The 12883-nt window shown below is 35.2% G+C and overlaps 1 protein-coding gene across 4 annotated transcripts in view; it reads left to right on the top strand.

The window, feature by feature from the left end:
- The window catches only part of rxrab (retinoid x receptor, alpha b), a 130473-nt gene that overhangs the window by 93725 nt on the left and 23865 nt on the right, over positions 1 to 12883 (top strand). For 3 of the 4 annotated variants that reach the window (XR_012406102.1, XM_009301955.5, NM_131153.1), the window contains 1 exon segment: positions 6076 to 6239. Coding sequence is in view for 3 of the 4 variants with exons in the window: in XM_009301955.5 (XP_009300230.1) it covers positions 6076 to 6239 (164 nt within the window). In the remaining variant the exon portion in view is untranslated. 4 annotated transcript variants of the gene reach the window in all.

Raw genomic sequence — 12883 nt, 5'->3', positions numbered from 1 at the left:
GGCATTTAACACATATTCAGCAGTTTACATGTGTCTGTTGCCTCGTTACAAACACATTTCACAATATACACATTAAACTAACAGTAGATACTGTTTAATTCAGCTGCTCTGAATGCATTTTAATCTGTATATCCTGCATTTTGATCCTGCTCAATTGAGTCTGATAAATGTTTATTCTGATATAAAAGAGCTGAGTGATATGACACAATGCATAAATGTGCATTAAACACATATTCAGCAGCTTAACATGTGTGTTGCCTCTTTGCAAATAAATGTCTTTCGGATGAGACGTTAAACCGAGGTCCTGACTCTCTGTGGTCATTAAAAATCCCATGGCACTTCTCGTAAAGAGTAGGGGTCAAACCCAGGTGTCCTGGCCAAAAGTCCCTCATTTGGCTGTTATCCATCATGGCTTCCTAATTATCCCCATCCACCGATTTGGCTCTATTACTGTCTCTTCACTCCACTAATAGCTGGTGTGAGATGAGCGTACTGGTGCCGTTGTCCTGTAGCTGCCGTCGCATTATGCAAGTGGATGCTGCACACTGGTGGTGGTGTGGACAGACCCCCCTCATGATTGTGAAGTGCTTTGGGTGTATGGCCATACACAATAAATGCGCTATATAAATACACATTACATTACAAATGTCACAATATACACGTTAAAATAACAATAGATACTGTTCTGTATCTGTATTGTTAATCTGTATATCCTGCATTTTGGTCCGGCTCAATTGAGTCTGATAAATGTTTAATGTGATAAAAAAGAGCTGAGGGATATGACACAATGCATAAATGTGCATTAAACACATATTCAGCAGCTTACATGTGTCTGTTGCCTCATTACAAGCAAATGTCACAATATACACGTTTAACTAACAATAGACTGTTCAATTCAGTTGCCCTGAATCCATTTTTAATCCATATATCCTGCATTTTGATCCTGCTCAAATAAGTCTAATGTTTAATCTGATATAAAAGAGCTGAGTGATATGACACAATGCATAAATGTGCATTAAACACATACTCAGCAGCTTAACACGTGTGTGTTGCCTCATTACAAACACATTTCACAATATAAACGTTAAACTAACAATAGAGACTGTTCAATTCAGTTGACCTGAATGCATTTTTAATCCGTATATCCTGCATTTTGATCCTGCTCAACTTAGTCTGATCAATGTCTAATCTGATAAAAAATAAGCTGAGTAATATGCACATAAACTATGTTGAGAACACATTTACTGAATAAATGCCTTGAAAAGTTATATGATTTGGCCTCGACAGATGATGCAATTGGATAACTGGACAAACCTGTGTAGCGATTTCATCACAAACCATCTGCAATCTCGTTTTAACAATTCCACAAACACAAAAGTTCATCCTTAAAATAGATTTGGATAGTTATCTCCTAGGACATCAGTCATGCGACTAAAAACACAAGATAACATACCAGAATTTGTTCATGCGTGTGTCACCTGCTGTTCAGCTTATTTATTTAGAGGAGAAAAGAAATAAAGTAGTTCCTCAGCTTGCAGAGACATTTTTTAACATTCATATATACAGCATAACACTAGTATCCCAGGAAGTGATCATTTTTATCCTATTGAGCACATGGCATGGAAAAAGTGTTATATATTTATAAATATTTCAGTTTTGCACTTAAAACAAAATTCACAGCTTTTGATGGAAATCCCCGTATTCTGATTACTAATGTTACGGTTTATTTATTGTTTCAAAAAAGTATAAATGCAATAAAACATGTTTTTTTAAGTCAAACTATTGAAAAAAATGAGACTTGTTTTTATCAACTTTATAAGGAAATCAGCATCAATCAACGAACAGTACAGATGGCTGAAAGCACTAACGACTTACGGTTTGCAGCTCATTAAGTGCTGTGTGCGTTTGGCAAGGAAATAAACGTGGTTGATTAATGTGTTGAATAAATGACACTTTTTAAGGTTAAAATCATCAGAAAGTATAGCTGAATAAAATGTAGAGAGTTTGGAGTATTTCCACTAGAAAATGTTGGAAATGGAATCCTCATTACCTTATTACAAACAAGTATCACAATATACATGTTACACTAACAATAGATACTGTTCAATTCAGTTGCCCTTAATGTATTTTTAATCTGTATATCCTGCATTTTGATCCTGCTCAATTGAGTCTGATAAATGTTTAATCTGATTTAAAAAAAAAAAAAAAAAAAGCTATAAGGAAATCAGCATCAATCAGCGCACTGTACAGATGGCTGAAAGCACTAATGACTGACGGTTTGCAGCTCATTGAGTGCTGTGTACGTTTGGCAAGGAAATGAACGTGGTTGATTAATGTGTTGAATAAATGACACATTTTAAGGTTAAAATCATCTGAATGTAGAGCTAAACAAAATGTAAAGAGAGTGGAGTAGGTCCACTAAAAAATGTTAGAAATGAAATAAATGTCAAAATATTATATGTTTAAGAACATTCCAAAAGCTAAGAAGAAAGTGAACTGTTTATTTATTTGATAGTTTGTTTTGAGTTAACTGTAAATTATTTATTTATTTATTTTTATTTAGTTAGTTAGTTAGTTAGTTAGTTAGTTAGTTAGTTAGTTAGTTAGTTAGTTAGTTAGTTAGTTAGTTAGTTAGGTAGTTAGTTAGTTAGTTATCTAAAATAAAATGTCATTAATTTTTTAAAAATTGGCTATTTATCTGTCAGTTCGTTCATTTATTCCTTTTGCAAATGCCTTCAGTGCTTTCTTTCTTTCTTTCTTTCTTTCTTTCTTTCTTTCTTTCTTTCTTTATTTATTTATTTGTTTTGAGTTTGTTAAAATTATTTAATAATTTAAGATTATTTAATTTAATTTAATCAGTGTAAATAATAAGTTTTTTTATTTAAATAGAATTCATTTAGTCATTTATTCATTCAATGATTTGTACTGAGATCACCAAGCAAGCAACACAACTAAGTTATTGAAACATTTATTTGTTAAAATGTTTAAATTAAATAAATATTGGCTATTATTATTATTATTATTATTATTATTATTATTATTATTATTATTATTTAAAGCCTAGGGCCCAGATATAATATTTTTGTTGGCCGAAAAAAAAAAAAAATATGGAACAAAAGATTAATTGCATAGTGTGTAAATTTGCTTTATAAACACAGATTGAGAACTGAATAAATATTAAAGTTTGTGACGCTGTTTGCAAATGTTCAACAATGGGTTTGAAAGACACCACATTAGTAAACTACAGTAGTCAACATTTGAAGTGGTTTAACACAGATTTCCAAATTTGGGCTGAGACAAGAATGGGTGGGGCTGCACGGTGACACAGTGGGTAGCACGATCACCTCACAGCAAGAAATTCGCTGGTTCGAGACTTGGCTGGGTCAGTTGGTGTTTGTTAGGTTTCCTCCGGGTGCTCCGGTTTCCCCCACAGTTCAGACATGCGGTATAGGCGAATTGGGAAGGCTAAATTGTCCGTAGTGTATGAGTGTGAATAGATGTGTGTGGATGTTTCCCAGTGATGGCTTGCAGCTGACATCCGCTGCGCAAAACATATGCTGGATAAGTTGGCAGTTCATTCCACTGTGGTGACCCCAGTTTAATAAAGGGACTAAGCGGGGGAAAAAATGAATGCATGAATGACAAGAATGGGTGTTGTTCAATAGTTTTAAGGGACAACTTTGATGAAAGACGATGATCCACTTCAATTGTTCAAAAAAAAAATGATTCCAGACAAACTAAAAGAAATAAGCCTTTCTTAAAAAGAAGACAAATAGCAAATAATGTGGAAAATAGTCCGTTAAACATCGCTTGGGAAGTATTTTAAAAAAGAATACAAAAATTTCACTGGAGGGCGAACCGTTTTGGCTTCAGCTGTATATTGTTGAAGCTATTAAAAAGCTCTGGACCCCCAGAACTGAGGCCTGTGAGGGGAGAGAGGAAACCTGACACACTTCTCCCCCACACGTTCCTCTCGGTTTCTCAGCACAATAACGCTGAAATCATTTCCTTCTGCCTCTCTCCTCACCTCCGAGCGCAGCTTTATCCTTCATCTGACCTCCACGAGGAACACTCATGATTTTCTGCCCAGTATAGAGAGAGTCTGAAAATGAGGAAAGCTAAACTGCTGACCACTGTAGACCACTGGTGTGCTTTTAGACCTGGCAGACCAAACACTGAGTACACAAACACAGAAACAGTTATGTTTCCATCTAAAAATGCTGGAATATCACATAAAACATTTGCATGCAACAATTAAACAATTTCACGAGTTCACACTAACAGATATTTGACTAATGCCTAGTTCAGATTGCGTGATTTTAGCCCTGATTTTGGCTCGCCGACAGGTTTTGAGAAATCGCCGACAAATGCCTGAAATCACAGGCAAATCGCTGCTCGTGCGCGTGAGTGACAATCACACAGTATGAACTATCAAAGACACGATCTGAGAGAATCGCCGATGAGTCGCCGATGCCTGCTAGATATTTGGCGTGCTAAATATCTGGAGCTGTCGGCGATTCAAATCATGCCGTGTGAATTGAGTTTTGACTGAAAATAACATCAGCCATCGCCTACAGGCAATGAGAGAGCAGCATTCACTTGTGTGTGCGTGTGTGTATACCTGCTGCAGGCCAGCGGGAGGCTGGGGGAGAAGTTAAAAGCACTCTTTTTCGGTTTATTTGGACCCACGAAATGGAGGAAAAACTAGTGGAGGTTTGACAGGACTCAAGAGCAACCGTGTCTGTTTGACGTTTCATACAGAAAGAAATTAGTTTATTATCAGCGTTGAGGAGAAATGGCTAATTCCCTTTAAACACAGGTGAGCAAACATGTACATGTTCTACCCCATTAAAGGCTTCTTTCTCATTATGTAGTTAATAACAAAAGATATACAACGTGTTTTTGGCTGTGAGACGTAGTTTGGACGAAATTGTCGGCGATTCTTCCTATAGTAAAGTCATGCAATGTGAAAGTCCCTATCACCGATCCATCTTGCAGTGTAAACAAAGCAGCGACGAAACGCTAGCCCAGATAGTCATGCAGTGTGAAAACATCTGTGACACGACTACTTTGAAAATCATGCAGTCTGAACTTGGCATATGAGAATATGCGTATTTGCCGTGCTATCTGGGAAAGGGCTCCCTTGCTTAGGAAGACACCCTAACTCGAGTTATTCCCCTTGTCAGGAAAGAGAGAGATAAGGTCCTAGCGCAGTGTCTAGCCCGGCTCCAGAATGCTCCCCCCTCAGATTTAAATAGGTATGGGGTTTAAAAGTGTGGAGTTGGGGTGGTGGAGGGATGCTGAAGTTAAGAGAATACAGAGGTATGATGTGTTTGACTATTTATAGAGGTTTGCTCTTGAGTTGACCGCTCCCCCCTCAAATTTAAAAATAAAAAACCTGCTTCAAAGTTCTCTTGACCTCAGACTCGTGCAACGGTTTATCTTCAAGCAGGACAATGACCACCACCCAAAATATTAATGAAGTGGCTTCACAACAGCTGTGAATGTCCTTGAGTGGCCCAGCCAGAGCCCAGACATAAATCCTAGTGAATATTTCTGGAGAGATCTGAAAATGGCTGCACACCGTCACTTCCCATCCAACCTGATAGAGCTTGAGACATACTGTAAAGAGGAATGGGCAGAAATTCCCAAAGACTGGTGTGCCAAGCTTGTGGCGTCATATTCAAGAAGACTTGAGACTGTACATGCTGCCAAATGTGCATCAACAAAGTGTTGAGCAAAGCCTGTGAATACTTGTGTACATGTGATTTTTCAGGGATTTATTGTTTAATCAATTTGCACCAATTTTAAAAACTCTTTTTTCACATTGTTATTATGGGGTATTGTGTGTGGAAATTTTAGGAAATAAATTAAGTTAATCCATTTTGGAATAAGGCTGTAACATAAATAAATGTTGAAAAAGTGAAGCGCTATCAATACTTTACGAATGCTCTGTATAAGCTTGACACCATAACTTTTTTCTGTTTCTTTTTTAAGCTGCTTTGTAACGTTAATTAGTATGAAAAGCGCTAAACAAGCAGACTTGAATTGAATTGTCTCTGTTGATGTGTGCAGCAGTTCAGGAGGAGCGTCAGAGGGCGAAGGAGCGCAGCGAGGCTGAATTCGGCGGCTGTGCCAACGAGGACATGCCCGTGGAGAAGATTCTGGAGGCCGAACTGGCAGTAGAACCAAAGACGGAGACCTATGTGGAGGCCAACCTGAGCCCGTCTGCCAATTCTGTAAGCCAATCCCCTGCATCTAAATCACACTCGGTGACATTCAGCTCATGCAGAAACGTTTGGCTCTGTGAGTTGTGAGTGTCGCAGAGTTACGCTTCACAATCGCTCCTCAGTGAAAGGCCCGGGCTTGATCAATTCTGAATGTCAAATGCAAAGGCAACTTTCCTGCAGATGTGGAAGTAGACGGAACTAAAACAGAAGTTTTAGCCTCTTCTGTTACTGTGTGCTGCGGATGAGTTTCAGCTGACTAAAATCCTGGGTAACCTAACTTACTTTATTGCCAATGTGTCAATAATAATAATAATAAATAATAATATTAATAATAATAGGCGATTCATTCTGTTGTGGCAACCCCTGAATAATGAAGGGACTACCCGAAAAGAAAATGAATAAATAAATGAATGAATGAATAAATAAATAATAATAATTATTATTATTATTATTATTATCCAAACTAATTATGTAATCATCAGAGAAACGTCATTATAATACAATCAACTTAAATAATAATAATAATGTATATGTACAGTAATAATAACAATAATAATAATAATAATTCATTCATTCATTTTCTTGTCGGCTTAGTCCCTTTATTAATCCGGGGTCGCCACAGCGGAATGAACCGCCAACTTATCCAGCTAGTTTTTACGCAGCGGATGCCCTTCCTAATTATTATTATTATTATTATTATTATTATTATTATTATTATCAATATTATTTTTAACATTAATATTATTTAGGAAACAATGGTTGTGAGGTAAAATTATGGTTATTATTTGTGTAAATATTTATACTTGTTTTACTAGTATATTATTATTATTATTATTACTATTATATTTCTTTTATAATCATAAATAAAGAAATAGCTGTAAAATAAAAGTAAAATCATGTATTTAATAATAGTAATAACAATTTTAACAATTCTATCAAAAGATGATTGTTGTTTTTATTATTATTATTATTAATAATAATAATAATAACAAATCAAATTATGTAGTTATCAAGGAAGCAATATTATAATACAACGTATTTAAATATTAATTCAATGTATATGATGATGATGATGATAATAATAATAATAATAATAATAATAATAATAATAATAATGTTAAGATTATTAATATTAATGACATTATTATTATTATTATTTAAGAAACAATGGTTGAATGATTTATGGTTAATATGTGTGTATATATTTATACCTGTTTTTACTAGTATATATTATTATATTAATAATATTATTATATTACTTATAACCATAAGTGAAGAAGTAGCAGTATAATAATAGTGAACTAATGTATTTAATAATAATAATTTTAACATAATTTAATCAAAAGTTGATTGTTGTTGATATTATTATTATTATTATTATTATTATTATTATTATTATTATTATTATTATTCAAGCAAATTATGTAGTCATCAGAGAAACATCATTATAATACAACTGATTAAAACAATTAAATATGAATTGTAATGTATATAATGATGATGATAATAATAATTAATAATAATAATAATAATAATAATAATAATAATAATACAATAATGATGTTTTATGATTAATAATAATAACAACATTTAGAAAACAATGGTTGTGTGATTAATTTATGGTTAATATTTTTGTAAATATCTATACTAGTTTTTACTAGGATATAATATTATTATGATCATTATTGTTATTCATCATATTACTTTTATAATCATAAGTGAAAAGTATAGCAGTATAACAATAGTGAACAAATGCATTTCATAATAATGGTTAGCAGTAATAGCAGTAATGAGCGGGGCTTGTGATGTCACAGTTGAGGGAAATCTGGAACAGATGATCTTCAGACACAAAACAACAAAACAAAGTGTACTTTACAGTCAATTTGACAAGTGAAACACACAAACACACACACACACACACACACACACACACACACACACACACACACACACACACACATAACCCTGAACTGGAACATAAAAAGAGCCTTAAGACCTTTGCAGCTGTCCAAGAAAGAGTCACATGCAGATTTGAGCGTTTTCTGTTTGTAAATAAAGAACAGCTATTTTTGCGATCCCAATCCCAGTGGATAGATTGGGCTACACAGCAATGCTCTTTGGCATTAAGGGCCCTGGAGAGGGAACAAACTGCAGAGAAGCACATTGTCATGTCACTAGATAAGAGCGGAGCCATTAACCATGTCAGTTAGACTAGCGCTGGGTATATTTATGCCTTTTGCAGATCTGTCCTCTGTTTTGTGCAGCTGTAAGCTCTAAATCAGGCAGAGGTCAGAGAGGAGGAGGCATATGCTCTGTCTTTACTGCTTTGTATTTTTTTAGATTGTGTTTAATGGTTGTTCGTGTACTCAACCTTAAGCTCTGGAGAAGGTCACATGAATAGAGCTTGAGTAAATCTGAGTTCTTCTTGGATTGATTGGAAATTCGTATAGGGTTTGTTCATCCAAAAATGGAAATTGTGTTATTAAAGGTCCCATAAATAAAGTTTTTTAGATGTTAGTGTCAGTATTGTTTATCTTAGGATATGTAAGAGCTAGTGCACACCAAAATAGTGGTAAAATTTGCGTTTAAGAGATTTAAAACTGATATAATGTAATGCTAGCAGTTTGTCACTTGTACCTAAATGGATTAACGGTTTTATTCACACCACCTTATACATCAAATCATGACCAATCAAATACTTTCTAGTATCTGACAAACTCCGCCCACTTCAAGACACTTCACATTTGATGCGCTTGAGCTCAACGACTCTCACTGGCAGAACTGTGATTAAACAAAACACTATTCATCCCCATAGCCAGGGGAGGTTCGGGTGGTTCGAACGAACCACTCCCACGGCCAAAAGGTCCAGAGTTTGTCCCTTTAATTATTTTATGTAATTTAATATTATATAATATATTTATTATATAATAATATAATATATTTATATTCAATATATATTGTAATAAAGTGTAATTTTAAATAACTCTGGCCAGTGACGTAGCGGACGGGCCCACAGGGCCCCGCGTCATCACGATTTTCAATAATTGTAAATCCGGCAACCGCAATAATCAAACTCTTGGGAACAACTGTGGTCAGAACCAAAGTTCAGAGGTCTGTGTTCTCTGAACACCTCTCAACCGGTGGACTACTTCATTCTGATTGCTTGCCGCCGAACCGCGTTATAGCTCATACCATAAAGTTGACTTGATTTCAACTATCCTCGACGCCCACACTGGAGAAGATGCGTCGCGCTGTTTCTTGCCACCGGCTCTCATTGAAAATGAATGACTTCTGGCTACTTTGACGCTCTCGCCGCTTTCGGTTTGTGATCGCTCCTCAGTTTGTGAAGGTTTCCCCACTTTGTCGCTCCACCCCTCCTCCCTTCCCTGCTCCTCAATTTGTGATCGTTTCCCTGTGCTGTCTCTCCCTAATCCCCCCCCCCAACCAATCAGGGGGCCCCGTCAGTGATCCCTGCAGGGGGGCCTTCGCATTTTGCGCTACCCCACTAACTCTGGCCAGTAATTTGAATCCCAAAAAGCCTCGAAGCCTCAATAATGTTAAGCGAGTCACGTGACAACACACTGAGGGGTAACATTTGAATCTTTGATGCGACATGGATACTGAGTAACAGTGTTGGTCGAAAAGAGCAAGGCAGAAAAGGCAGGCAGCGGCGTCATTACCGCAAAATATTGAACTGTTCAAAAAGCCAACAACGGTAACGTTTAGGCAAAAGTTACTAATTTCCTAACAGATGAAATCTATCCATAGGCTAACTGGCCGCATTAGCCGGGACGTCCTGTATGTTTATAAACTTGTCCAGTACATGACCTCCCTTTTCCTATTTTTGACATTATTTTTTTAATAACTGTCCAACGAAGGCTTTAATGGCAAGCGGAGTCCTCAGCCATCAGCCATCAGGTGTTACTTCACAGCAAAAGGCGCTAATCCCGTCACATCTGACCTGCGCCTGAAACACCTGTAGGTGCGCTTTTACAACCAAAATTCTTTTTAAACATTTACTATGAGCATAAAACGTGTTCTAACGTTTCAGGCCTGTAGCCAGGGGGGTTCGGGTTGTTCGAAAGACCCGCCCCTCACTGACAAAGGTCCAGAATTTGTCCCATATATGAGCTCATTTGTCCTATTTTCGTCCTATTTTGACTGCTATGCCATCATAAATAATGAAAATAATCCATTGAATAAGGCTTTATGTTTTTTAACCAAAGAGGCTATAAAAAAATCTGAAGAATGAATTAATATTGTATTATTATTATTATTTTTTTTATTATTATTATTATTGTTTTAATGTTTTTTTTTTATTGAAATGTAAAATAGTGACTGAGGCAGTTGAATCTGACTACCAGTTTTTTTGTCTAATAAATTATAGTAGACAGTTTTTTTTACTTTAGGACTGATATATGATGTAATTTATTTTTTAATTTATTTTTTTAATTAATCTTGTTTAAAAAAAATTTTATTGCAATTTTAAGGAAATATTTTAGTACATCAAAAAGTGTGGTTATGATCAAATCTGACCGAAAAAGTCAGTAAAATGCAGTATTTAAATCTTATAGTTAAAAACTGAGGCGTATAACTGCAAAAAGGTCCACTTTTTGAGAAAAAAAGAACCACCCCTTTCACCAGGCTGGCTACGGGCCTGCTATTGGCTGTTTTTTTTTTTTTTAATGGGAGGAGCCACTCTAAGTCACATGCTCTCTTCCTGTTTCAGTTGAGATTACGTCAAACATTGAATAAAAATGACATCAAACATTTTAAAGCACTTCATGGGACCTTTAAGTACTCACCCTCACATTTGATCTTGAACATGTTCTCAGATGGCACTGTTCATTTTCATAGAAACCACCTAAATAATCTCACACAAATTACACTGATACTGTGCGACAGCTATATTTTGTATAAAAAATAACATTGATAATAGTCTCACATTAATAACTATCAAATATTTAAATTATTTCACTAGTGCTTAATTAAGATACATTAATAATTACCAGATGAATAATATTTTAAAATGGTATTTTCATTGTTGAAGTTTAAAACTCTGGGTGTGTGACAACATGAAAACAGTGAGTTTGACACCTAAAAGGAGGTTGAATAATATAAAAAATATAGAATAGAAAGCTAACATTTTAAAAGTAGGTTTTATTGTTAGTTTGACAAAGAAAGAGGAATTTGAACAAAATTATATATATTTTTGGATATATGATCAAAGGACATAAAAGTGCCCCTAGTTGAAGAATTACCCATAAGTTGATTGCAACCACATACCTTAAAAATTGTAGCAAATCCAATTTTTGTTCCTGTGCAGATGTTCTTTGTAAAAAAAAAAAAAAAAAAAGTCTATTTCTATTTCACAAGGTTATGTAAGCAAAAATGTAACAGTTTTTCTCTCTCACTGGGAGGAGAAGGATGATGATGATCATGATGATTAGGAAAGTCATGATGATTTTGGGATCCTATAGCAGAATTTGCTCCATGAACTGCTCCACCATGCCAGGCCTTTGGCTCATGAGTGCTTGTTCTGATTGATTCGAGCCTGGAGACTGTGGCTTATTCAAGCAGAGGGAAAGGCTTTTAGAGAGCAAGACTTAAGCCGGAAATAAAAGTATTCCATTGGGAACGAATGACAGGAGTGATTTCCACAAGATATCTGCTCAGTTTTCCATTCGCATCACTGAGTTTGACAGCCGAGTTTCTCATGTTGGTATCTTTGCAGAATGCAGATAAAGTAACAGGGGCAAATCAATAACAACTGGAAGGCCGTTTCAGCTGCGTTCGCGAATACATTTTGTGATTGTTTCTAATTTGTTTATTGCATTCTCCGTATACAAGCCTGAGCACATTTATATAGAAACTCAGCGTTGTTCAGAAGTTCACCAAGGCTGTTTCTATATGATTGAAAACAGTAATGCTTTGAAAGATTGGTTTTACTGGAATATATTTTACTATTTATTCCTGAGATATTCAAAGCTGAAGTTTAAGTATTACTCCAGTTTTCAGTCAAATGTGTCTTGAAGTTTTTACGTGATTTGATGCTCCGGAAACATTTCTCAAAATTAATATTGCTTACAACATCTTTTAAATTTTTTTTTAAAAACCTGGATTTTATTTCAGAATTCATGTACAGTAGGTATGGAAAGTATTCAGACCCCCTTAAATTTCACTCATTGTTATATTGCAGCCATTTGCTAAACTCATTTAAGCTCATTTTTTGGTCCCACTTTATATTAAGTGGCCTTATCTAATATGTACTTACATAGGAATTAAAAGTTTGTTACAATGTACTTATTGTGTAAATACATGTATTTACTGTGTACTTATGCTTGATTAAATACATGTATGTAATTACATCTGTAATTAACTTTTGTAATTACATTTGTAAATACACTGTTGACCATCCCTTACACCTTAACCCACCCTTAAACCTACCCATGCCACCAAGCCTGTCCATAACCCAACCTCTATCCCAACTCAAAAGCACCACAAGTGTTCTCAAATACATTTTAAACACAGTAAGTACATTGTATTTATTTTTTTGATCTAAGTACAAAGTAGTTAAGGACACTTAATATAAAGTGGGACCCATTTTTTTCCCTTATTAATGTAGAAACAGCAGCCCATATTGACAGAAAAAC

This window comes from Danio rerio, chromosome 5 (genome assembly GCF_049306965.1).
Source record: "Danio rerio strain Tuebingen ecotype United States chromosome 5, GRCz12tu, whole genome shotgun sequence".
NCBI lineage: Eukaryota > Metazoa > Chordata > Actinopteri > Cypriniformes > Danionidae > Danio > Danio rerio.
The sequence above is the reverse complement of the archived record's forward strand: the minus strand, read 5'-3'. Positions and strand labels throughout refer to the sequence as shown.